Genomic DNA, 27819 nt, shown 5'->3' with positions numbered 1-27819 from the left:
CAGATGTATGAGTTTTCCCCACAGAGGAAGAAAAATCCCTGATGATGGAGTCAAGCTGATAGGTCTAAGGAGAAGAGGTGGACTAAAGGGTATGAGATTCCTTTTCTAGTTCCGCACTCCAAGCTGAGAGAGTAGATGAGTGACTGAGACTGTGTGGCAGTGAAAGTGGGAGGGAAAGGGGAAGGAGAGGAGTAGTGAAAGCCAGGGACCTGGATGGTTGGGTAAGAGACTGTGAATATTCTGGTTTAGCTTAAGAAGCATCCAGCAACCTTGTCCTGTCGGCTCGGGGACTGAAGCCTCACTTTCTTGCTTAGAAAAGGGGCAGGAGGCAGGGAGGGAGCAGGCGCCCCAGCTGTTCCCAGGTTAGCCAGGCCTCTAGCCGCTTGAGTTTTTAAACTGCCCGCATTCTTCTAGCGCTAGAGGAGATAAGGCGCTTACAGTCCCAGGAATGGCTGGGCCTCCTGGGTCGAGAGAGTGAAACTGAGGTAGGTGACTGTGGTTTGGGACAGCTGGGCTTTATGAGGGGATGCACAGTAGCCCTAGCCGGGCACTGAGGTAGAAAGAGAAAAGAGTGAATGGGGGAATTTGAGATGGCTAGTGGCTGTGAGACTGATCTGTCAACCCCCATAATAGAGACTGAGGAGGGGACAAGGGTCCCAGCGAATTCAGAGAGGGCAGGATGAGTGGCCACAGGGTACTTCCATAAGATAATAATTTTTTTTTTTTAAAGTGGCTTGGTTACTTTTAGTTGATCTGCATCTGAATTGGAAAGGAAATGGGGGAGGCTTGGCTCCCTGGGCTTGTGGCCGTGCTCAGGGTGAGTGCTCCCAGGAGGGGCTCTCTGACTTTCTCTACTGCTCCCTCTCCTCCACAGCTCCCCTTCCTCCCCTGAGCTTCTGCATATGAGCCTGTTTCCTGTTGCTTTTGGCTGAGATTGCCTTGCTCCTTGTTGGAAGCACTCTTGGGTGGGATCCATAAAACCCTATCATGGACATCTCCTTTGTAAATTCTGCTTAGATAGCCCTTTATCTTTCTGGGAAAGGTGGGGCACAGTTAGCAACTAGAATTGGGGTCATCTGTCAAAACAGAGACAGGATTCCTATTTTAACATCTGGTCATGAATACGTAAAGAAACAAAAATTCCAATGCGGGCAGCGCCACCCTGGGCAGATTGTGAGGGCATGTACAGAGCGGTGGGCTGTGGAGGGTAGAAAAGTGGTGAGACATGGACATGGTGCAAACAAATATATGCTTTGTTGTCAGATGATGTGGCTTGGAATGTGGCTCTACCATTTACTTAGTGAATTAAAAAATTGTGGCACAACATACATAACATAAAACTTACCATTTTACCCCTTGTGCAGCGCACAGGTGAGTTGTGCTGAGTACATTCACACTGCTGTGCCATCACTGCCATCCCAAACTTCGGGGCTTCCCATCATCCCAAAAGAAACTTTGCACCCAGCAATTCACCTTCCCCAAGCCCGAGGCAGGCTATTTTCTGTCTCTGTAAATTTGGCTACTCTAGGAACCTCATAAAAGTGGAATCATACGTATTTGTCCTTTTGTGTCTTCTGACGTTTGCTGTGCCTGTACGCTAAGTAGCCTTACTTAATAGCCACCTCTGAGGACCTTTGATGTGACAAGATCACGCAGCTATCACTCGGTACAACGTGTGCCTTCACAGCTGTTTGTTCCATTGGGTGATTTATTCCGGGAGGGCCAGGGCTGTGACCCCGAGCGGGCAGGAGTGCGCCTGCGCTCTGCGCCCTCTGGAGGGCGGGCGAGGGCTGGGGGCTGACCCGAGCGGAGCTCTCGCGAGACTGTCAGATGTGCGGCGAGAGACGTGAGAGGAAGGTTGAGTTATCGCGAGAAGGCTGCCTTTCGGCCCTCAGCCTGTGTCAGGTGGGGTCTCTGCATCGAAGGTCCCCGCCGAGCGTCCGGAGTGGCGTTTGTGGCCGGTAAGAGCCGGAGTGTGGGGAGGCGGGGGCCCTTCTCCCGAGGGCCCGGCTCTTCCTCCACACGCCGCCGGGCCTGCCGCTTCTCCCCGCCCGCGACACGCCGGCCCGGCGCCTCTCCCCGGCCTCCTGCCCCTCCCCCTTCTCTCCTATCCCCTTCCCCTCTACCCCTTTCCCCCCTGCCCCCTTCCCCCCTGCCCCCTTCCCCCCTGCCCTCGCTGCCCGCCCGGCCCCCTCCCCTCTTCCCTCCTGCCCTCGCTGCCCGCCCGGCCCCCTCCCCCCCTTACCCCTGCCCTCGCTGCCCGCCCGGCCCCCTCCCCCTGCCCGCCCGGCCCCCTCCCCCCCTTACCCCTGCCCTCGCTGCCCGCCCGGCCCCCTACCCCCTGCCCTCCCGGCCCCCTCCCCCTGCCCCCCCCCGGACCGCCAGGCCCCCCTCCTCGGGGCCAGCCTGGCTCCCGCCCCGCCCTCGCGTTGACCACGGGGTGTATTTTGCTCGTTTTCGCCGCTGTCTCTTGGGGGAGGAGAGGCCCAGGATGCACGGATTCCCAGCCTGGTGGGTGGGAACGTGAAGAGGACTATATTTTCGGTCCTTTGTGTGGCGACACAGCATCACTTACGGCTGGTGCTCCCCGCGGCCCCCGGGGGTCTCGGCGATCTCCTTCCAGATGAGCAGAACGAGGCTTGCTCACTCACTGCTTTCATCCCACAGTAGTCGTGTGTTCAGTGCCTGCATGTTCAGGGTGTTGAGGATATAGCAGTGGAAAACAGACACAGCCCTAATTTTCTGTGCCGGGGACACAGTAGTCAGCAGCCCCTGGCCCGTGACGTGGCGGTGCTGCGGTCCTGGGCGGAGGCCCGGCCCGGCGGGTCTGCCGGCGGAGCCTCCGCCGCGGCTGCACGCCCCCCGTAACGGGAAGCACGGCGGGGGAGGGTGGGCGGGCAGGCAGAGTTGGCTCATTTCAGCATTGCGATCCCAGGGTGGCATTTCTGAGTTTTAAAGAACATCGACCCTCTGAGAAGACTCGACCGGATGCTTCCGTGGAGGTGGGGGCGGGGTGCATGTACCTCGTGGCTTAGGCAAGTCACTTGGTTTGCACTTGCCAAGGTTTGCTAGCTTGCAGATTTGTTAAGATAATGAAGTGAGGTAATGTTTGTAAAGTCTAGCACGGAAACATTTCTTATATTTTATTTCTCCTTCCCCCTCTTCTGTGGAACTTTTTTCTTTGGGCCCCTGTGGAAAAATCCTAGCAGTCTAAAGTCTTACTATATTTTGTGTCTAAATAAGCCTTTTCAGCTACATTGTTAATTTCGGACAAACAGGTATTTCAAAAGCGGAGTCGCATGGGCAGCGGTGTAAGGAAGGAAGGAGATGCCACGGTCTCAGGAACCTGTGTCAGGGCTTCATAAAATGGCACAGGATATTTTGACACACATCCTTCCCACCATCTGAGAGCCTTTTGACTAGTGTTTTATAAGAATTTTCCTCAGAGAGTAAGTGTAGAGCCACTTATTGCTGCTGATGGACTTTTAAATCTGCCTCTTGTTTCATAGAATTAGTATTTTCTGTTTAGTTTTACACAAATTCTCCTTTAGATGTTAAGTTCATTATGTCCTCACTGCCTATCACGATATGTCAGTTTAGGCCACTCAGCAAATATTTGTTGAAGGAATACATAAAATCTTAACCAAATTGAACAATTTGGTTCAGTGAAGGAGTGAATAACTGACAAAATAGGTCAAAACATTTTGCTTCTTTGTTTGGTCATAGATAAGAAGTTGAGTCTTTTAATACTTGAATAATTACAGATTTCATAGAACATAATCTTGGGTATATACAGCTTTGAGTTTTATTTTGGCATAGGTAGGAAGGAAAATATTTTATCACTTGTTTACTTATGTGAGGAAAACCACAAGATGTTTACCATATAAAATCAGGAATAAAATAGTAGTATTACTGTGATGATAGATAAATAACATGTTTTCTTATCCTTGACTAAATTATGGTAAGAAGTTTCAAGTTGAAGTTAAGGCACAGCCCAGTTCTGAAAGCCTCCAGAACTTCTGTGATGCCAGTGGCATGATTGGCACTGCACAGTCTGAGAAAAAGATCTGGAGTTGGCTGTAAATACAGTCATGTTTCCCCTTTAGCTGACAAACCTGCTGGTGCTTGGGGATCTGTTTAGCTGAGCTTTGAGGGATCTGGCTTCAGAAGACACTTTATCTCAGTGTTTGTCCTAGAATCCTGGTTTCAGTGGCAATACCCTTGTCTGCTTTCTCTTGTTTGAAAGCAAACTAAAAGAAACATTTCCACTTCTGAAAACCCTTCCTGAACTAATGAAAGTTTTAGTGGATGACCAAGTTGGTTATCTATACTTAGAGTAGACTATACCATATTTATTGTAGCTGGTCTGAATTTAAACATTTGTTTACCATTTATTCATCCATCCACTTGGCAAACATGTATTAAGCTTCTGTGGAGTTTAGGGCCACAGCATTTCTCAACTCCAGGGACACTATTCTTTTTCTGTCAAATCAATGGGCGCACATAGAATGTGAGGGAGTTGGTAATGCCAAGGTATTGATACCAGGCTATCTGTTCAGCATTAGGGTAAACAAAGCCAAATAAGACATTGTCCCTTCTCTTGGAGAGCTCTCAGGCTCAGGAGGTAGGCATCATCCACTGTAACAGTAAAGGGAACGTGTTACAGGAATCGTGCTGTAAATCTGCACAGAGGAAGCATCAGCTAACTCTATTGGCCAAAGCAATTGAGGAATTGGAGTGCTTGGTCAGGAAAGGTTTAGTAGGTGGCTATGACTTGAGCTCAGTCAGAAAAATGGACAGGAAGCAACTGACATTGCTGGCAGAGAGAATAGGAGAGCCGAACTGGAAGGGTTAACTAGCCTGGACTGTGCATGGAGCAAGCTGTCTGCCAGATCATGGTGTGGGGGCTGCTCTGGGGACACTGACTGCAGGAGAGTCAGGCTGAAGCCAGAAAATAGAGAATTGTATTGCCTTTATAAGAAATTTGTACTTTATCCCCAAAGCAAGTGTGAAGCCATTGGAAATTTGTGCACAGGTGGGATCCCTAGGCCTGGCCAGCAATCAGGGCCAATCAGGTTCCCCGTCTCCCTGCCTCCTCCTTTCCTTGCTGCTAGTGTCCACCACCCCCCACCCGCCAGTTCTCCATCCCAGCCTTGGCCCCATCAGGTGATTGGGGCCTGCTGGCTGAGGAGAGAGACCAGGAGGTTGGCTGGCAGGCCCCATCAGCAATCTGGGCCTGCAGGCTGGAGGCAGCTCCTGCATTGAATGTCTGCCCCCTGGTGGTCAGTTCGCATCATAATAACTGTTCGTTCCAGTCATTCTGTCTTAAGGGTCGCTTAGGCTTTTATATATATAAATGTTCTCTTTAGATGAGCTGCTCTGCCAGGAAATGAGACAGCATACAAATCTTGAAGCAGAAGAGAACTAAACTTTATGAACTTTCCCTTTATAGGACCCAAAAATTTTATAATAGATTTTTGTAGTAACAGTAAAGCTGGCATAAGCTGACAGAATAGACACTGACTCAGTAATTGTTAATTCTGTGGGATTTCAAATAAGGGAGAGTTGGAGCATTTAGTGAAGCTTTGGTCAGGATCTTTTAGAAAGGGCATAAAAACCACTGGTTATGTAGGTGATGGTCAACATTGGGACCATTTTATAGGGCACATAAAAGAGATAAAAGTTCTTGGCATCAGTGAATATATATTATATATATATATATATATATATATATATATATATATATATATATATATATATTTTTTTTTTTTTTTTTTTTTTTTTTTTTTTTTTTTTTTTTTTTTTTTTTTTCTTCTCCATGCTGTAGACAGGAGGGAGAGACACTGGCCAGAGAAGCCCTCAGCAGCTGTGGTGCTGCTGCTACTCTGAGCCAGGCATTGGTTTCACTCCCACCAGCATCAGTTATATTTTAACTAGAGGCATGTGCACCAGTCAGGTCCCTCGGCTTGGCCGAAACGGGCTCTCTGACACACACTGCCCCCCCCCCCCCCCCCCCCCGCAAGGTCCCAGATTGTGAGAAGGTGCAGGCCAGGCCAACCCCACCGGTGCATGATTGGGTTCAGGGAGAGATGTGGGAAGTTGGCCAGCTGGGGAGGGACTGCAGGAGGGCTCCAGGGTGTGTCAGGCCCATGTTCCTCAGTCCTGATCAGCCAGACCCTAGCAGTAAGCTAACCTACCGGTTGGAGCTTCTCTCCCCTGGTGGTCAGTGCATGTCATAGTGAGTGGTTGAGCAGACTTAGCATATCATTAGCATATTATGCTTTTATTGGTTGAACAGACAACTGGACACTTAGCATATTAGGCTTTTATTATATAACAGGGGTCTTCAAACTACGGCCCGTGGGCCACATGCGGCCCGCAGAGGAGTCTGATCTGGCCTGCCAGGTTTTTTGGGCAGTGAGCGCAGCCAAGGTGTTACAGTAGGAATTAGTAGTTCATATAGTCCGGCCCTCCAGCTCTCTGAGGGACCATGATCTGGCCCCCACTTTAAAAAGTTTGAGGACCCCTGTTATATAGGATAGAGGCTCAGTGCACAAAATTTGTGCACAGGGGGTGGGGGGAACACCCTCGGCCTGGCTTATATCTTCTCCATTCCAGGACCCCTCAGGGGATGTCCAAAGGCTGGTTTGGGCCCAAACGGTCTTTGGACATCTCTCACAATCTGGGACCGCTGGCTCCTAACCACTAACCTACCTGCCTGCCTGGTCGCCCCTAACTGCCCTTCCCTGCTATCCTGGTCACCCCCGACTGCCCTCCCCAGCTGACCTGGTCACCCCTAACTGCCCTCCCCAGCTGACCTGGTCACCCCCGACTGCCCTCCCCAGCTGACCTGGTCACCCCCAACTGCCCTCCCCAGCTGACCTGGTCACCCCTGACTGCCCTCCCCAGCTGACCTGGTCACCCCTAACTGCCCTCCCCAGCTGACCTGGTCACCCCCAACTGCCCTCCCCAGCTGACCTGGTCACCCCCAACTGCCCTCCCCAGCTGACCTGGTCACCCCTAACTGCCCTTCCCTGCTATCCTGGTCACCCCCGACTGCCCTCCCCAGCTGACCTGGTCACCCCTGACTGCCCTCCCCAGCTGACCTGGTCACCCCCGACTGCCCTCCCCAGCTGACCTGGTCACCCCTGACTGCCCTCCCCAGCTGACCTGGTCACCCCCGACTGCCTCAGCCTTGGCCCCCTGCCACCATGGCTTTGTCTGGAAGGACGTCCGGAAGGATGTCTGGCCTAATTAGCATATTATCCTTTTATTAGTGTAGATAGACTGAAAAATTACTCCTTTCTAGCCATTGACTGAAAGTACAAAGGACCTTAAAATTTTAACTTTTCATCGTTCAGTGGTATGTCTAGGTTTTTTTTTTCTTGTATATTAACAAAATTTTATCTGGTGAAAGTACTTTGAATTAAGGAATTTTTTTCTTGTTATTTTTGGTACTGAATGCCTAAAATGGGATCCAAGAAACTGTGCATCTCAGATAAAGCAGGCTCCTCCACAAATTCTGTTCATTTGAAATCTGAGGGATGCTTAGTTGAAAATGATGGCCTTTAGTGTACCCCTTCTTTTTAAAAATATCTTCACTGGAGGATGTTTTTATTGACTTTGAGAAAGAGAAGAAGTGGGGGAAGTAGGAAGGGAGGAAAAGAGAAAGAGAGAGATGCCTGATGAAACTGTGGCATATTGGTTGTGACTTGCCTAAGGTTATACAGCATCTAAGTGGAGCCAGGTTTTGTACCAAAACAGGTTCATTTTTGGGCTGACTGTGTACTGTAGTCACAGCACTTCTGTAGTCACAGCACTTAGAATAGTGCTTGGCATCTGGAAGGTTCTTAGTCAGCTTTTGTTAAGTATAAAGCATCCATGAGTGTTAAAGCAGCACAGGACGAAGGCTTGTGGGGGAGTGTGTGTGGGCAGGGGTGGCGAGGGAGGAATTACGGGTACATGTGTGTCAGAGATGTGAGGAGATGTTTGAGAGTCTGAAACAAGCTGGGGCTGAACACCTAGCTGGGCTTGTAACAGGACAATTAGTGGGTCCGCACCGCCTGTCACTACTTGAGCCAATTAAGCAGAGACAGGGTGGAATCATATATGAGTGTTTGTTCCAATACTGCTGTCACTATGGGAGAGCAGCGGTCATTCACAAAAGTCTGCTGTGTGGCCCTCCAAAAGCCACTGCTTATATAGGAAGGACAAAGATTGCATGGAGAAGTAGGCAGTGGGCTGGGGTGGGACTCCATTGTTTGGGCTACAAGGCTGTTAATCTTTCTGTGATAATAGTTCTTGAATAAGACTGGACCACATTCGAAGGTTGACTCCCAGGTCCCAAAGACATACAACTCCTTGCCAGATTAGAATGTCCTTTCTTAAACCAACACAAGGCAATTGTGGTAAACAGAGCATTTTTATTAATATTTCCTATAACCATAGCTAGTCCCCAGATATTCTATTTTTTAACCCAACTGACTGTTATAATCTCAGAGACAATCTTAAGCTATTGACCAGGTACATTCTAATAATAAATCGGCAAGCCTCCGACTTACCCTGAAATTTGTTGTTTGTCTGTAGTGATTAGCAGCAAAATCCTTAAGTCATAGATGACTTGACAATTTGGCGCATGGAGGGTTGGGTGGATATGCTGTGGGCGGTGGAACCGCACCAGGCATTGGACCTGGCTAGGCAATAATTCAGCCATGACTCAAACTATAAGAGAACATTTATTTGGAAAAGAGGTAGAAGAAGTAATTTGTAGAAGAAACGGGTTTAGGAAACAAGTTATAGAGGTAAAGAAGAAGGGCCTCTGGAGCTTGAGAGTGAGGAAGGTAAGGGTAAGGTGTCTGGGGAAGTGGGAAGCCAGCTGCCTCAGGGAGGGAGAGGCACTGGGTCTTCCTTTCTAAGGGTTTTAAGGGTTGAGATTTTAGGGGAGGTCCCATCTCAGGGTAAGATCTTAATAGGAGTGTCCTTTCAGGCTCTGGGTCTCCGCTGATTGATTGGTGGGTGCCAGGCAGAGGGTCATTACCTAATAGCTGGTCAGAGCTCAGCCTTGGTGTCGATTCTCTGGTTTTGGGGCTTCTCTGGGCCTGGAGTTGATGTACAACTGAGGCCTAGAAGTCATCTCTAGGGAGGAAAGGCCAGTACTCCCAACTGCATGACCAGTGATATGCTAGGGGAGGAAAGGTCACCCTGGGGCCAGGTCCCACCCTACCATTGTCCTTTGCTAGGCACCCAGGCTTTCTGCCTAGCCCACCCTCCTTGTTCTGCTGAGCTGTGAACTCACCACCACAGACGCAGGCGCTGGAGAGGCCGGAGGGGAGCCCAGGCGCCGGGGCTCTTGGAGCTGGCTTTGCCCGGAGCAGTGGCCAGGGATGGAGGTGCCTAGCCCGGGCGTCGCTGCAGCCACGCCGTAGCCTCCTGGAGGCCGGGGGAGGAGGCGGCCATCGGAGTGGCGGCCTGTGTGGGCGGAGCATGCTCCCCACACTGTTTGGAAGCTCCCATCAGCCAGCGGGGCGTGGTGTAACCCATGGGCGGAGACCTTCCTCACCGGGTCCGGATAAAGCAGCCTCCGGCTCCTCTGGCAGCTCCGGGCAGCTGGGGGGCCGCTGGTCTTCAGGTACGTTTGGCGGCTGAGGGCCGCAGCAGGACCCTGTGGCCGGTGGCCTCGGCCTGGTTGCGGGGGAAGGGGGCTTGCCCCGGGCTGCGCTGCACTGCGTGCTGAGCGGTGACTGCGCCGGCGTGGAGCCAGCGGTTTCCTAGGGAGACTGGCTCTCCAGAAAGTATTGGGGAACCTGGCAAGTCGCTTGTGTAACTGTTGCTTTTGAACTAGATAAGCCTTGGCATTGGAAGGTAGAAACCAATTTTGTGGTCAGTTTTCAGTTACTGTTCCCGAAAGTTGACTAGCTGGGGTTGATTGCTCATAATTGTATATAGGTAGACAAATCTGAGTTCAGAAACCTTGGAATTGTTTTGTTTAAGGCATTTACTTATATTTGCGTGGTTTTAAGAAGTTACTGGGAATCAGATCCTGAATTTCAGAAATAACTTGTCTTAATAAAGTGGGCTGGGGCCGGCCAGCTGGCTCAGTGCTTGAAGGTCATGGTTGGATTCCTCGTCAGGGCACTTGCCGAGGTTGTAGACTCATTCCCCAGTAGGGACCATGCAGGAGGCAGCCAATCATTGATTCTCTCTCATCATTGATGTTTCTATCTCTCGTTCCCTCTCCCTTCCTCTCTGAAATCAGTAAAAAAGTACAAATAAAAAATATATATATTTTATAAAATTTATATATATATGAATTGGGGCTAAAATAAGATACATATAACTCTTGAGTTAATGAATGTGATATAAAACATAACCTTTAACTTTATTTTTTTCACTGAAGGAACGTGTGAAATAAATGTCTCAAGGTAAAAATTGTATGTGGAATATTACTGTTTTATAGTTTTTTCCCCTGAAAATTTGTACCTATGGTCAAATACATGGTGGGCAAAAGTAGGTTTACAGTTGTAATACAAATAAGTAATACAGTAATTATTAGATAATAGTACAAGAATAAACTTTTGGGTACTCAAAACTGAAAAGCCTACTTTTGCCCAGACTTGTTTATAGCTTCATCAAAGGTAATCAAATTGGCAGTTAGTTTTTTGAATTTAGTAATCCATAGAACAATAGGTATCTTGTGGATTATGTTTTAAGGGGTTGGGCTTCTAGCAATGATTCAGATGCCAGGGAAATAAAAGTGGACATCTTTTTCATTTTAAAAAAATATTTTATTGATTTTTACAGAGAGGAAGAGAGAGGGATAGAAAAGAAACATCGATGAGAGAGAGTCATCGACCAGCTGCCTCTTGCACACCCCCTACTGGGGATGTGCCCGCAACCAAGGTACATGCCCTTGACCGGAATCGAACCTGGGACCTTTCAGTCCACAGACCGATGCTCTACCACTGAGCCAAACCGGCGTCGGCCCTTTTTCATTTTTTTTTGAGAAGAGGAATAGGTGGGGAAACAAATGGCTGGAGGCTGCAGTGGGAGTGATCCCTTCCACGCCTTCCTTCAGGCAGACAAACGGAACTCTGAGTGGTATGGTACTGATGTGGGATCAGAACCCAGGGCTCTTGCTGCTGGCCTTCACACTTGGCACTGATGTTTGGCAGTGTTTTGATTATTCTGATATGCAAAGGTACTGTTTATTTTGTTAGCATTATTCAAGGAAGAAGGTTCTGAAAATTGTCATAATTTATTGAGGGCTATGAAAATGGACTGAGAATCTTAATGGAAGTATTCCAATAGTAATCCAGATGTTATTTGAATGGTAATTGAAATGTGTTTTTGGATTGTTAATTTTAAATTCTAGTGTTGGTAAATAAAAATAACTTTTGGGTAATAATACACTAAAGGAAAAACAAGCTGGTCTGAGAGAGAATCTAGGACTAGGCCTTAAGAAACCATATTTTACCGAAACCAGTTTGGTTCAGTTGATAGAGCGTCGGCCTGCGGACTGAAGGGTCCTGAGTTCGATTCAGGTCAAGGGCATGTACCTTGGTTGCGAGCACATCCCAGTAGGGGCTGTGCAAGAGGCAGCTGATTGATGATTCTCTCTCATCGATGTTTCTAACTCTATCCCCTCTCCCTTCCTCTCTGTAAAAAATCAATAAAATATATTAAAAAAACACACACACCATATTTCCCCTTCATGGCTGTGACCCTTCCAATAGCTCATTTAAACTACCTGGGCTTTTGTGGCTTCATCTATAAAATGACAGTAGTGTACTAAAGAGATGGCAACATTTTTTCCAACTTCGAATTGTGGTTTGTGTCAGTTACACGTGGGTCATAACTGGAAAATTTATGGTTAAACCATAAGATAATGACTCAGCTTCATTTGTGGTTAGTTGCTCAATTTTGGTTCCCTGATCTTCGGACTTGATAAGTAGATTTGTGCAAAGCATTGTGCAAATAGGGTATATATAGTTTGTGGAAATCCTCTCTTGTTTGTAGGGTATGTGTGTTTCTCCCTCTTTTCCCTCCCCCAAAACTTAGGACAAGATCCTAGAGGCAGGGACATTTTAGAAAGCACTTAAACTTTTAACTCTGTCTCCAAAAAATACCTGTTTTAGGCAATCCTCTTTGGAAGGTGGTGGTTGGGCTGTTGTTTGGATTATAAAGGCGAATATGAAAAGACTTTTTTAGTAGTCTTTCATTGATTTGAATTTTAGAATTAGAGCTGATTTGGTCCAGTCTTTTTATAGGTTAGAAAACAGGCAAAAGTGTGCATACTTAGTTTAGATTAAATAAGCTTATTAACTTACTTAGTTAATAAATGGCTAAGTGATTATAAGTCAGGGCTCCTCGCTTCAAAGCCTGTTCTTTTGTCAGTGCTGCTTTCTATAGTCCAAAGGTGGAGGTTCCTAAGGTTCCCACAGATCAGGTAAACATAATAGCAATAAATGCAGAATTAAAAGCACGGTATGCAGGGGCTGGGTTAAAGTGTTTACAGGCAGGTAATGTCTCACTTTAACTTTACCGCATTCCTCCATTGCCTGTTATTTTCTCCGTTTTTTCCCCAGGGGATATTGAGGCCAGAGAAATTAAGTAGCTGCATGGGTTTCAAGCTTGCAAATGAAGCTCGAAGTCTGGTTTGTCCGACCCCAGAGTAATCTATTAACCTTTACCCTTGCTTCACTGGCACTACAAATGGTGAATTGTTGAAAATGGTTATATGAACTAGTTACCTCGAACAAGTCTCTTTGGATGTGGCATTTCATAAAACTAAATGAGGCTGCACCTCATTGTGATTTGAGTTCATCTGTGTAGAGGCTGCTTGCTCTCTGCAGTGCAAGAGGGCAAGCGTTCCACAGCTCCCATCTTGCGATCTGGGCTGTGGACGCTACTGCCTATAGGGAGGAGTGGCAGGGCCAAGGGCAGCACAGGGACAGCATCCTGGGACGGCCATAAAGAAATGAAACAGGTGCCCTGGCCAGTGTGGCTCAGTAGGATGAGCATCGTCCCATGCACCAAAAAGTTGGTTTGATTCCCAGTCAGAGCACATGCCTGGGTTGTAGGCTCATGCTGAGTGCGCGCGCGCGCGCGCGCGTGTGTGTGTGTGTGTGTGTGTGTGTGTGTGTGTATAGAGGAGGAGGGAGTGCAGGAGGCAGATGATTGATGTTTTCCTTCTCTAAAATCAGTAAAAGCATATTAAAAAAAACAGGTTTTTTTTTTTTTTTTTAGCTGACAAATAGGCTCCAAAGCCCTGTTCTAACAAGATGACTGTTTAAAAAAATTTTTTTTTTTCTTGATTTTAGAGAGGAAGGGAGAGGGAGAGATAGAAACATCAATGATGATAGAGAATCTTTGATTGTCCCACCCCGCAAGTCCCTCACGGGGATCAAGCCTGAAATCCCGGCCTGTGGCCCAACCAGGATCTGAACCATGACCTCCTTGCTCATGGGTCGACCCTCAACCACTGAGTCACCCGGCCAGGCCTAAGAAAATGACTGTTTTAAAGAACAGCACTCATTTTAATTTGAAAACTTGATAAGTATGTGGGGGAAAAAATCAGTTTTATAACTTTAATCTCGTCCTACCTTCTGTTCATAAGTGATAAAAAGAAAAATCCAACTTGTGTACTTTTGCCATATTCTACTCTTAGAAGGCAGTTGTATAGTGTTTGTGATTCAGTGAGAAGACTTTAGGGATCTAGTAATACATACAGTCAGCACTGTATGCATTTGAATTGGTCTCCCATATGATCTAGAACTTCGGGGTTTTTGACATCATGAAACAATAATTTAATTTAATTTTAATTGATTAAATTTTACACTGTGCCAGGCATTGTGGCATTTCACATAAATGTTGAGGACCTAAGTGTGGGAAATTTGGTTAATCCATTTGAAAGGTGGCTAAACATGCCTTGCATATAACCTAAGTGCAAAGTGAAGCAATTGTGGTGATGCAGATCTGAGGCCACATTTCACTTGTGTTATGCAGGCTTCTTCTTTTCTTTTTTTTAAAATTTACTTTTATTGTTGAAAGTAATATAATTGTACTCTTTTTCCCACCCACTCACCCCTTTTAGCCTGCCCCCACTCCCAGCCTTCACCACCCTGTTGTCTGTGTCATGGGTTGGTTATGCATATATTCTTCGGTTAATTGCTTCCCACTCATCCACCCACACCCACCTTCCCTCCGATAGTCATCTGTTCCATATTTCTATATTTCTGGATCTGTTTTGTTTACCAGTTTATTTTCTTTAGATTGCATATAAGAGTGAGATCATGTGATACATTCTCTCACTGGGCTTAAGGCAGGTTTTTCAAAGTCCTACAATATGTGCCAAGTGTACACTTATATCTACACTTAAAACAGGGCAGCTTACAATATGAATAAAGAAGGCGGCAAAGTAGGTACAGCTTGATGTTTCAAGGGTTGGAAAAAATGTCAAGGATTCCTGTCAAATCCTGGGGAAACAGATTGAGGCCAGAGGCTGGAAAGTTTCCTGTCCCTTTCAGTTTCTTTTAGGAAGGCTGTAGTTCCTGAATGTGAATCTTTTGCTGAGTGGGCAAAAGGAAGCCTGTTGGGCTTCTTCCTCTCACTGTTTTATTTCAGAGTATTATATCACACTACTTTGTCCCTTTCCTCTAGCCACTTGGCCCTAAAGCTAGGCCCTTTGTTTCAGGGGAGCAGTCAGCCATGTCAGGGGCTGCATTGAGTAGGCTGCGGTTCCCTTGGAAGCTGGCTTCTCAAAGGCCATTGCCTCAGGACTGTGGGGAAGTTCTTTCATATGTTGCCTCCAATGTCTCCTGTTAATACTCCGCCCCCCACTTTGGGTTATTTTGAGTAGTAAGTGTAATTCTTCTCTTTGACATGTTTCCAAATATTTGAGTAGAGACTTCCCTTATCAAGGTTAAACAGCTTCCTTTCCGGAGAAATTTTTCATGGTTTTGAGGTCTCTTTCCCTTTTCTAAATGCTTCTTTCTAAAGTGTTTCATTCCGAAAAGTTTCAAATATAGTCTAGTAAACATGGAACAAACGTTCCTGTGACAAAACTATACTTTCGATGAAATCAGTCACATGGTATGTAGATCATTTCCCCCTCAGACCCAGCACACTGCAATCTCATGTAGGGCTGGCTCACTTTCAGTTAAAAATCTTCATTCTTTTAAAAATTTGTATTCCTCCCCACCCGCCCTGAAAATTGTACTCTTCCCCATTCAAGTTCAATTGAGGAAAACAGGTACATACCTCTAAAAACTTGACTGGTTTTAGTCCATTATCCTTTGAGTACTGCGTAAAATAATTATGATTTAATTTAATTGTGTTTCTATTTAGCCCATATCCACTTTGTCCACAAAGATAGCATACAACCTTGCCACAGGTCTTACTATTGTCCAGTTATGTTGTGTCTACAACAAGCATGTCAAACTCAAAGGCTAACATGGGCCAAATAAACAAGGTATAAGTTTATGAGGGCTGCAAAAAAAAAAAAACCCACACAAAAGCTTCTATTTTCATAGAAATGTAGGTTTATTTCGATAAGAGACATGCTGAATACAAAGGGCTTAAAATAAATGAGTAATCATTAACATAATAATAGAATATTTAAATAAAATTAATATTTTTTCTTGAACATTAAGTTACCAGACACTGAATAACTGCACAAATAAATAAGCATAATGCAAATAAACCTATTTTTCTTGTTCTCCGAAAGCAAAATATTTCCTGTTGCGCACACCAAGCAAGTGAGTCCAAGACTAATGACATGGCAGTAGGCTGCTAAAGTAGTCACTGCTAGCATTAGTTGTGAGAAATGGTGTGCCTGTGCATAAGGCACGTAAGGGAAATGAATGCAACACAATTATAGTAATCAGTCATTAATGCATGTTGTAGTTTGTTATTAATAATTATGTATTCCATAACTGGTTTGGCCTGCGGACTCAAGGATCCCAGGTTCGATTCCTGTCAAGGGCATGTATCTTGGTTGTGGGCACATCCCCTATAGGAAATTTTTATTAAAACGTTTCTTACATTCCGAGAATTTGACATGCTTGGTCTACACATTACATTGGACAGTTTAGTAAAACTATCCAAGAAGGAAGTAACTTAGAGATTAGTGATTCATGCTGGGCTACAGTGATCACTGCTTTCTTTTCTAAGGTTTAAAAACCATCTGTGGCCCTAGCCACTTTGGCTCAGTGGATAGTTGTTCTGTGGACAGAAGGGTCCCTGCTCAATTCTGGTAAAGGGCATGCATGCACCTCGGTTGCAGGCTCCTCCCTGGCCCAGGCCCTGGTCAGGGCTCCTCAGGAGGCATCCAGTCCATATTTCTCTGTCTTTCCCTCTCTCTTCCACTCTGCCTAATAATCAATGGAAAAATATCCTCAGGTAAGGATTAAAAATAAAACCAACCAAAACACACCCGTGATTCTACTTCTATCTAGGATAGAAACCCGTGGCTTTGTCAGCTCTGCTTCAATGCATTTTGCACTCTCTTCTCTCCCAGTTTGATATATCATTGGTTATGTGCTGTTCTTTCCACTTCTATTTCTTATCTCTTGTAAACCTAAGCTTATTAGAGAATTCTCTGTAGTTTGCTACATTAATTTCTGATGTAAGAACCTCCTTTACATCTCCTATGAAATTATTTTTTTTAAGATTTACATTCTTGAGACCTTCCTAGCTATGAAGCCATTTCTAAGTTGTCCCTAAAAAAATTTTTTTTAAAAATATATTTTATTGACGTTTTACAGAGAGGAAGGGAGAGAGACAGAGAGCCAGAAACATCGATGAGAGAAACACGGACCAGCTGCCTCCTGCACACCCCCCACCGGGGATGTGCCCGCAACCAACGCACACGCCCCTGACCGGAATCGAACCCAGGACCCCTCATTCCGCAGACCGACGCTCCACTGCTGAGCCAAACTGGTTTCGGCTAAAAATTTTTTAAAAAAATATATATATAAAAAGCAGAGAGAATAAATTAAAATTCTGTCCTCAAAAAATTTAGGTACTTGCCAGATCTATACAATGTTCTAAACTGTTTAAGCTTTTTTATTTGCAGCTTTTTCCCCCAAAGTACTGTAATTATGGATCCTTGTAGACCTTTTATTCTTCATATCTAAATCTGCAAAACAAGAACACATGACTTAAACTGTCTGATTTCATCTATGTTATTAATAGAAATCTACACTCTAAAATTCTTTGAACTTTTTGGAGGCTGTATGCCTTATTGACTCAGAAAAATTGGTGTGTTTTTTTCAGAAATACCTGTAAAGTGTCACTAAAGTAGATGCATAGAATTTTGTGACAGGAACACAATACTGGTGGGCATGGAGAGGAGGGAGTATTTATTAAGAGTTTGCTGTGGCCCTAGCCACAGTGGATAGAGCATCAGCCTGTGTGTGGACCGAAGGATCCCAGGTTCGATTCTGGTCAAGGGCACATGCTGGGATTGTGGGCTCCATCCCCAGTAGGAGTTGTGCAGGAAGCAGCCTATCAATGATTCTCTAGCATCATTGATGTTTCTATCTCTCCCTCCTGCTCTGAAATAAATAAAAAATATGTATATGTGCCCAAACCGGTTTGGCTCAGTGGATAGAACGTCAGCCTGCGGGCTGGAAGGTCCCGGGTTCAATTCCGGTCAAGGGCATATACCTTGGTTGCCGGCACATCCCCGGTAGGAGGTGTGTAGGCGGCAGCTGGTCGATGTTCCTCTCTCATCGACGTTTCTAGCTCTCTATCCCTCTCCCTTCCTCTCTGTAAAAAATCAATAAAATATATTTTAAAAATATGTATATGTATTATGTTTATGTATATGTATATGTATATGCATGTGTACGTGTACGTGTACGTGTATATGTATATGTATATGTATATGTATATGTATATGTATATGTATATGTATATGTATATGTATATAAACAGTTTGCTATGTGCCAGGTCCTGTGTTGGAAGTAATCTAAGAAGTTAGTAGTAACTGGGAGCTGGTTGGAATGATCATTTCGGGGAAGATTGAAAGGTGGTTTCTGATTGTAATGATGGTGCAATTGGCATTGTTCTGTTTTTCTTTGAAGGAACAGTGAGCAGAATGAGTTCTTCACAGGACCAGAATGGCTTCAGTAAGAGAGAACCCCTTTTGAGGTGTCGTGATGCACAGAGGGACTTGGAGCTTGCTATTGGTGGAGTTCTCCGGGCTGAACAGCAAATTAAAGATAACTTGCGAGAGGTATGATGTGTGCTTTTCTCTTGCTGGGTCTGGACTCTTAGCACAGGCGTGGTTAGAGCGTGGCCAAAGGTTGGCTTCTCAGTGCCAACCAAGAAGTTCCACCCCATGCTCTCCATGGTCTGCAATGTTGATGTCTTTAATTCCAAAGGGAAATGAAGCAGATGTTAGAAGAGGTGGGAAAACTTTGTACCAAGAGAATTAAATTAGGTCAGCATGCATTTTTGATTGCTCCTCTTTGCTGTCTCTGTGCCAAGCACTGCCATAAACAAACAAACAAACAAACACACCCAGAAAACGAATGAGCAGTATGTTGTTCATCTGTATTCTGGGTGCATGAAGGATGGCACAAGATCCTGTCCCCTACCACTTTTTAACTTGTTGATTGCATGGTTTTGGTGATGGCATGGTTCTGTAAATGACTGCCAGAGTAAGACAGAATGAAATATGTTTGTTTCATTGGCTTAATAGTATTTTTTTGGTGAATGGGTAGACCAAGTAGTATTACATGACTTTGAAGTACTTTATTATACAGAAAAAAGAGTTTTAAAATAGTTTTTAAAATATAAATATTTATTGATTTCAGAGAGGAAGGAAGAGAGAGAGAGAGAGAGAAAAGAGAGAATCATCAATGGTGAGAGAATCATTGATTGGCTGCCACTTGCATGCCCCCTACTGGGGATGGAGCCCACAACCCAGGCATGTGCCTGGATTCAAACCTGGGCCCCTTCAGTCTGCAGGCTGGCACTCTATCCACTCAGCCAAACTGGCTAGGGTTAAAATAGGTGTTTTTTTTTAAATGTGTGTTCTCATTGATAATTTATAACTGTTTTGATGTTTTTCCTTAGGATTTTATATTTACCCTTCTTTGAATCACTGTTTATGCTTCTAGAAACATTTACTTTACAATTGTATTTAAACTGTCTATCCTAGTGGTCTCTGGTTATTGATATACAGTGGCACATCTCTTTATCAAATTTGTCTACTGTCATCAGTGGGTTGTTCATTTGTAAGGTGAGAAAAGAGATAAAGGTTAGCTATTAAGTTAATAGTCCTATTACACTTGTAAATTTATAAAACTAGGTTTTCAAATTATATGAAAAACTGAGGGGGGATCACTATTACTTGACATATCCTTATATTTTCTCTTGATTATTTTAGGACACCCAAAATAAAGCTGGCCTCTTAGTAGTGGGAGGATTTCAGAGCTTAGGTACATTTTTTTGGCTGGAATTCTTAAAATGGGTCGTTGCGGCTTTGGGGACACTAAGCCCAGAAATTATAGGCACACATTTTAGTCTGCATCTTTCTGGGGAGGTGTCATTGGATAGGCAAAAGGATTTGTGACTCCCAAAAGTTTAAGGACCTCACTGTTCAGTGGGAAATAATTCTTTGGGCTTTATAACAATAGTGAAGCTAATAGTAATATGTATGTATTTCTTAGATCAAAGCCCAGATTCACAGCTGCATAAGCCGTCACTTGGAATGCCTTCGAAGCCGGGAGGTGTGGTTGTATGAACAGGTAGATCTCATCTATCAGCTTAAAGAGGAGACACTTCAGCAGCAGACCCAACAGCTCTGCTGGGTAAGTGGCTGGTTTCTGGAGAGTCTTTCCTGTATTGTGGAATCAGATAAAAGTTTAATCTCAGTGCTATTTGTTAACTTGGATACATTTGGTGCTTTTTGTATCATTGTGGCAAGGTGGTTTCATTTTTCTTACAGTTACTGGGCCAGTTCAATTGTCTTATTCATCAACTGGAGTGCACCCAAAACAAAGATCTAGCCAATCAAGTGTCCGTGTGCCTGGAGAGGTAAAGACTGTCTTTGCTTGTTTTGATTTTTGGCACTTTGACTTTGGTGTATTAAAACAAGAGAGTCACCTTAGTAACTCATTGCACCTGTTGGATTTAACTTGACTTCTCTGTTCCTGTGATAAGATCATCTTGCTTTATATATTTAATATTATACTTGGTGCATTGTTAAGTGATCTATCTTTGGTTGAGAGTCTTAGAAAAGTACAATCATTTCAGATAATTCACAATTTGGCTTTTGTTTAAGATGAAGTTGAAATTGATATTTCTTAAAAATAGCCAGATTTTATTTATTTTTTTCTCCAGATTGGGCAATTTGACCCTCAAACCTGAAGATTCGACTGTCCTATTCTTCGAAGCAGACACAACTGCTCTGCGCCAGGCCATCACCACGTTTGGGTCCCTCAAGACCATTGTGAGTAATACTGATCTCAGATGGTTCACAGTGTGCTGCTCAGGTCTGTGGTCTCACACATGGTACTAAAAATATCACATTTTTATTTGGATACTGGCTTTCTATAGAATTTGGTGAACTTCAGAAATTTCACATTTTGATTAAGACGACAGGGCATTAGGCTGGTAGTTCTTGGGTGCAGTATTAATTCATGGATAGCCGAAACCAGTTTGGCTCAGTGGTAGAGCGTCGGTCTGCGTACTGAAAGGTCCCGGGTTCGATTCCGGTTAAGGGCATGTACCTTGGTTGCGGGCACATCCCCGGTAGGGGGTGTGCAGGAGGCAGCTGGCTGATGTTAGTCTCTCATCGACATTTCTAGCTCTCTATCTCTCTCCCTTCCTCTCTGTAAAAAATCAATAAAATATATTAAAAAAAAAAAATCATGGATAATCTCAAGAATTCATCTGGTATTAAAACCTTTGACATATTTCTTATAAAATTTTTGGCTTGAATGGTGTTTCATATAAAGAAGCAAACATGGTCTCATTTGGGTCTTGTTAAAAGTAGTAATATTACCAATTGTGGTGAAATTTCTTGTATGATGTTATGTAGTAAATAGAGATTTCTCAGATTTGATAATTACTTTGTAGATCATTGAATCTAATGTAAAGACTATTCTATAGAAATGGTAATGCTTTGCTTAATACTTTTGAAAGTTAGGAATTACAATTTCACTGTTTGGTATGAAAATTAACATTAATAAACATGATTATTTTGCTTTTATTTTATAGCAAATTCCTGAGCAGTTGATTACTCATGCTAGCTCATCTAATATTGGGCCCTTTATGGAGAAAAGAGGATATATTCCATTGCTTGAGCAGGTAAAATGTAATTTTGTTTCTGATAACTGAGTTATTACTTGGCTAATATTTCTTTTCGGGTTTAAGTAAATCACTTATAGTTTTTTTTGTTTTGTTTTTTTACAAACCCTTGTGTCGAGGGCTGACTTTCAATAGATTCACTTATTGTTTTTGCTGGGTTAGTTTATGCAATTAAATTCTTCCTTTGAGACTGAATGTCAAGTAGAAATTTAGATGTTTAATAGGTGTTGGGTAAATAGAAAGTTATTGTTATCAATATTACCTAATAATAGACAAATAAATTGACCGTAACTCCACTATGCCCACCAGCCAATCAAGAGCGAGTATGTAAATTAACACAACAGATTATGGTTAATTGCATACACAGGTGCTCCACCCCCCGGTCTCTCAGGGCCTCTGGGCATTGTGAGAAGGCAGGTGCTGGCAGCCAGGAGCCAGGAAAGGAAGGCCCATTCTAGCACGGATCTTCGTGCATCGGCTTCTAGTTAGTTCATAAGAGATTATCATCAGTCCTAGCCAGTTTAGGTCACTGATAGAACATTGGCATGTGTAGTGAGCGGTTCAGGGTTCGATTCTAGTCCCGGGCATGGACCTCAATTGCAGGCTTCATATCTCCAGTCCTGATTGGGGTGCATGCAGGATGTTTCTGCTTCTCCCCCTTTCCTTTCACTCTCAAAATCAATGGCAAAATATCCTCGGGTAAGGATTAACAAACAAAAAAAGTGTCATTAGCTCTCTGCTTGGGTATCCTTTTTTTTTTTAAATTCATAGATTTGATTTACTTCTAAAGGCAATTCAGATATAAATTTCTAGACATTGTGAGTTGAGAAGAACCCTGGAACTCAGCCATACTATTTCATTTATAATTGTGAATATGGAGGCTTAGGGAAGTCATGTAATTTGTGAAGAGTTAGTGGCAAGCCAAGATTAGAGAGGTTAGGTCTGCTGCTTTCCTGAACTTTCTACTGCAGTTGACATTTATTGTCTTACGTGATTAGCAGAAGTCAGCATCCAGTACCACAGCTGTCCCTCTCAGTGAATGGCTCCTTGGAAGCAAACCGGCCAATGGTCATCCAGCTCCTTACACACCCAGCACCAATCTCCAGGACTGGCTCACCCAAAAGCAGATCTCTGAGAACAATCAGGTGTGTTGCTGCTTTATTGTTTCTCAGGTAGATGTAGTAGTAGATGGGGTTAGTATGTTTTTGTTTAGTTTTTAGTTTTAGTACATGTACATGTATTTTTAATAACTTCTAATTACAATAGTGACATCTCTACTCCATAGAAAGTTAGTAAACAAAGAATTATATAAAGAAATACAAATAATCTCAACATGCAGAGACAACCACTGTAACATTTTTATTTATATACTTCACTGGAGGCCCGATGCACCGATTTGTGCACAGTTGGGATCTTTGACCCTGGCCTGCGCCTTTTCGTAATACGGGACTCCTGGGGTATGTTGGACTGCTGGCTTCAGCCCAGTCTCTGCAGCAGGGCCAAAACCGGCAGTCCGACATCCTCTGAAGGCTGTAGTAGTGCACAAAGCAGCAGGTGGCCAGGGAGATGCCTGAGCCCGGGGAAGGCCACTCCGCTCATCCCAGCCCTGCTGCGCACAGAGGTGCGAGAGGCTGGTGCTGCTGCAGCCTGCAGCCATGAGCCTGGCATCTGGTACTCATTTGTCAACTGAGCAGAGCTCCCACTGTGGGGACGCACTGACCACCAGGGGGCAGATGCTCAATGCAGGAGCTGCCCCTGGTGGTCAGTGTGCATCATAGCGACCAGTTGTAAGTCGTTCAGTTGACTGGTTGCTTAGGCTTTTATATATAGATTAGATGCCTCTTGCAGGAAGATTTCTGCAATAGGGCTTCCTGCTGTGGTCTCAGCTGCCCTGCCTGCTTCCCTTCCTTCTCTGCCGTCCCACCAACTTCTCTCCCTTCACCCTGCCCTGCCTGCTTCCCTGCCTTCTCCGCTTGCTTCTCTACAGCTTCGCTCCCTTCTGCAGCGCTTGGCTTTTCTATGCTGTCTTCAGTCTGGCCTAAATATGCAAATAAACTGCCATCTTGGTTGGGTTAATTTGCATACTCTCCCTGATTGGCTGGAGAGCGTGGCTTGTGGCTATAGTGAAGGTCGGTCAATTTGCATGTTTCTTTTTTATTAGAGAGGATTTTTCTATGCACACATATATTTAAAAAAACTATCCTATAAGTCCTGTTTTGGCTATTAGATTTTTTTTTTTTTTCACTAATACCCTGTTTCCCCGAAAATAAGACAGTGTCTTATATTAATTTTTTCTCCCAAAGTTGCGCTAGGTCTTATTTTCAGGGGATGTCTTATCTTTCCATGTGCTAGGTCTTATTTTCGGAGGATGTCTTATTTTCCGGGAAACACGGTAGAGCATAAATATATTTCTGTCACTTAATTTCTTCCATAAAATCCTTAACAGACTATAATGTTTCATTGATTGGCTATAATTTAATCTACAGGTTTTCTTTAGGGGGGGAATATAAACAAAGTTTCTCTAAACATTCAGGAGCTAATTCTTTGTTAGTTCCTTAGAAGAAAATTCCTAGAAATGGCATTCTTAGATTACAGTTTTAGATACATATTATCAACTTGGCTTTCTAGGAAATTGATATTCTCCCCAGCAGAGTATTGATTGTATTTGCTTCCCTGAAAATTCTCTAAGAGTAGTTACTTATAAGTGTTTTTGTGAATTTGACACAAAATAACAATTTTGTTTTGTTTAAGGAAATTGAGTATTTTTCCTGTTTATTAGCCTCTTTCTATGATTTGCATAAGTATATCTTTTGCTCACTTTTGTCTTTATTCATAAAGGCATGTCATGGAGAACTAATTTCTCTTTTCTATTTATGCTACAAGTGCTTTCTCTTAGTTTGCCTTTAATATTTTTCAGCTTTTTAAATTGCAGAAAATATTTTTATGTACTCAAATATTTTATTATTGCAACAGAGAAATCCCTTTTCTCTGTATACTTAAATTTAGAAACACTAGGCAATGTAGTAAATAGGCAAATGGAACTGTTACCATTGAACCCCAAAGCACTCATACTGTTCTGGTGAACTAATATTGTGTACTTTCTGCTTAGACTTCCTCCAGAACCTGCAGTCTCTTTAGTAATGTCTGGGACAACCTAAAGGGCTTGGAAAACTGGCTCCACAAGAGCCAACAAGAAGTTCCTGAAAAACCATGTTACGAAAAGGGTAACAACTGTTCTACCACCAGCTCGTGCTCCATTGATACTGAAAAGGTTGAAGATCCAGAGCTTCTTGATCAAGATGAGATGAATCTTTCTGATTGGCTGTTGACTAACCAGGACTCTCCAAAGCTGGAGAAGCCTGGGAATGGCAGCTGTGAAATCAGCGAGAAGTTTAAGCTCCTGCTTCAGATGTTCCACGAGTCCTACAATGTGAATGATTGGCTTGTCAAGTCCGATTCCTGCACCAATTGTCGGGGCAACCAGCCCAAAGGTGTGGAGATTGAAAACCTGGGCAATCTGAAGTGCCTGCATGAACACAGTGAGGCCAAGAAACCCTGGTCCACTCCCAGCATGGTTACTGAGGATTGGCTGGTCCGGAACCATCAGGACCCATATAAAGTAGAGGAGGTCTGCAAAGCCAATGAGCCCTGTACCAGCTTCGCAGAGTGTGTGTGTGATGAAAATTGTGAGAAGGAAGCTGTGTCTAAGTGGCTGCTGGAGAAGGAAGGAAAGGATAAAAACGGTATGCCTGCGGAACCAAAACCTGAATCAGAGAAGCATCCAGATTCCCTGAATATGTGGCTCTGTCCTTCCAGGAAAGAGGCAGCAGAACAAGCTAAAATATCAAAGGCAGTGGCTCCTTCCAAAATTGCTGATTCCTTCACAATGATAAGGAACAGTTCCTTATCAGAGTGGCTCATCATACCCTCATGCAAAGAAGGACATCCCAAAGACAGAGCTGGCAAGCAAAAGCTGTTGAGTCCGGTGGCCACTTCCTGGTGTCCCTTTAATACAGCTGACTGGGTCTTGCCAGGAAAGAAGACAGGAAACCTCAGTCAGTTATCCTCAGGAGAAGACAAGTGGCTACTACGAAAGAAGGCCAAGGTGGGCAGACATCAAAATAGCACCATTTTAAATATATTTAACAGGCTTTTACTTCCTTAATCCCAAATCTTGCAAATGGCCCATATTTTTAAACATGTAAAGTTAAATTTTACTTAAGTATTAATTTTGGTTCAATGTTAGCAACAGAATGGAGGATTTGTGACTATTCAGATGAAAGTTTCTGTGCATTTTCCAGGTCCACAATCCCCATCCTTCAGGGGGAAAATACCCAAAAAACACCAACCTGTTTTATTGCTATTTGGGGGGAAAATTCAGGGGCAGGGGAAACAGTTGTCACCTTTGCTCTAATTAGAGAATGCCCAACATTTACATTATTCCTTATAGACACTGTATTATTGGGAAGACTGTTTGTAGTAACCCGTCTTTTTGTCTTGCAGGAAGTATTACTTAATTCACCCCTGCAAGAGGAACATAACTTCCCCCCAGAACATAACTATGCCCTCCCAGCAGTTTGTGATCTCTTTGCCTGTATGCAGCTTAAAGTTGATAAAGAAAAGTGGCTATATCGAACTCCTCTACAGGTGGGTACACACCAATAGTCTACGTATTAGATTTTACAGCTTATGTTTTCTTACATATAAACTTGTACTTTGCCTATTAAACCAGATTCATATTAATGGAATGAACATTAGGCAAATGAGGGGTGGAGGGAGAGGGAGATAATAAAATTTCATGTATTTCACTTGAACTTGCTTTATGAAATAATTAGTACATACTTGAAAGTGGCATTTCAAGGTAATGATGTAGTCAGGAATTTTTGAGCCTTTGTGGATTCAAATAGCTTATTGAGAAATAAGTGAACTTTTAAGGTGGGGAGAAATGTTTTTATGCTACAGTGAAGTGATTGTTTATCTGTGGACATTTCTTTACAGATGTGAAGGAATGGAGTACTAGAATCAAGCAACTTTTCTGCATATCATCACATTTCCATGAGCCGAGTGACTGCAGCTTGCCAAATCATAGTGTTTCTGGGTGACCAGCCAGTTTAGTTCCTTTCCTGCTTGATTTTGAACTAGTGAAATGTCATCACTTATGAATTACTGTGTAAAAGAAAAAGGCTGTTGATGCTGCGGTGATTCAGTTTCTTCTCACAATTCACCCTTACACTAGAAACACACACAGTATTTTGGTGGATATTTCTTTCACAAGCCTCCCTGGCTCCTTAGATTGTGTTGTTACTAGTATATTAAAACTGTAGTTTTAAAAATGAAAGAGTTCTATATGATCAAGTTGACTTAAAGCTAGTCAACTTCCTTAACCTTTTGGTTACCTTCTTTAGATGCTTCCCTTGCTGTGGGTTTTTTCCATTAGTGGTGGAAGTCATTATTTTTCTGTTTAAGTAATATATAGCATTTTCACACAAATAATTTTGAGAATAGAGATTTTTTTCCTCGTTTTTTTTTTGTAAACCAAAATGTGTGCCAACATTTTGGCAATTTTTGACATTAATTACAAAACATTTAGCCCACAGGTCAGATTCTACATTTTTCTTTTGGAAGAAATTAAGCTACTGCAAATTTTGTCTTTATTTCCTTAAGCGTTATTAAATTATCTAGTGAGCTCTTTTAGGTCTAAATTGCTTTAAAATGGTATTCTGGATAATCCTATTTCAAAATATTCTGAAGAAATGCAAGCAAAAGAGCCCATTAATCAGACAGCAAAAGGCAAAACATGTTGGAAATATAGTACTTGAACTATTCATTATCCTAAGGGTTGGTTATTGGTATATCCTGTGTAAATGGAAGTTGAGCTTGACATTGACACTTGGTGCTTTTAACTAGGGATAAATTAAATGTCCTTACTGCAAGCAGTGTACTTTGTACCTTTACCTCTAAAAGTGCAGTGAACAGGCTGTTCTGAACATTTGTGCCTTGGGGTGTTTATTGAAGCTTTATGAAAACTGGTGTTTTCTCAAAATCCTTAAAGTCATGCCCATGATTTAAAGTTTCTCTGTAGTAGAGAGATGGGAATTTTGTTTATAAATTCTTCGATATAGCTGCTTTCCAGGCTTCTAAATTAAGCAACTCAACTTGATTGGAAATTGTGAGAGTTGTCATCTAGAAAGTCCTTTTGGGGAAATTTCAGTCTTAACAGTATCATTTGCCATATAGCTTCATTGGAATTCTTGAACCATGGCTGGAAAAAGCCCTGTATTATTCTGTCTCCTCCAGACACCATTTAAAACTTCAATAAAGGTGGTGGGTAAAAACTTAAGGAGCCTTTCCATTATCTTAGGTTGCAGGAAACTAATTTTTGAGGTTTAACACTGTGTATTCCTAAATTTACATTATTCACTTTGCTAATTAGTATGTAAAAGTCTTTTGCATTGATGCATTTTGTACTTCTCCTCCATTAAAAGTCTAACAGCCAGA

The 27819-nt window shown here is 43.5% G+C and overlaps 1 protein-coding gene across 7 annotated transcripts; it reads left to right on the top strand.

Annotated features, from left to right (window-relative positions):
* Positions 1-1746: 1746 nt before the first annotated feature.
* Positions 1747-27819, top strand: NCOA4 (nuclear receptor coactivator 4). Of its 7 annotated transcripts, none has more exons than XM_084904729.1 (11): positions 8697-8846; positions 9304-9628; positions 18087-18238; positions 19680-19820; positions 19958-20046; positions 20353-20461; positions 21232-21321; positions 22323-22466; positions 24431-25426; positions 25825-25968; positions 26320-27819. In XM_084904729.1, exons 1-11 carry the CDS (start codon positions 8712-8714, stop codon positions 26323-26325), a joined length of 2331 nt encoding a protein of 776 aa, XP_084760855.1. In that variant the 5' UTR covers positions 8697-8711; the 3' UTR covers positions 26326-27819. The 7 variants fall into 7 exon arrangements, with proteins under 7 accessions (XP_084760859.1, XP_084760860.1, XP_084760857.1 ...); XM_084904728.1 differs by having other exon boundaries at positions 22320-22466; XM_084904733.1 differs by lacking the exons at positions 8697-8846; positions 9304-9628 and adding an exon at positions 1747-1961.

The sequence above is a fragment of the Pipistrellus hanaki genome (genome assembly GCF_964339955.1).
Source record: "Pipistrellus hanaki genome assembly, chromosome: 14".
Lineage (NCBI taxonomy): Eukaryota > Metazoa > Chordata > Mammalia > Chiroptera > Vespertilionidae > Pipistrellus > Pipistrellus hanaki.
The sequence above is the reverse complement of the archived record's forward strand: the minus strand, read 5'-3'. Positions and strand labels throughout refer to the sequence as shown.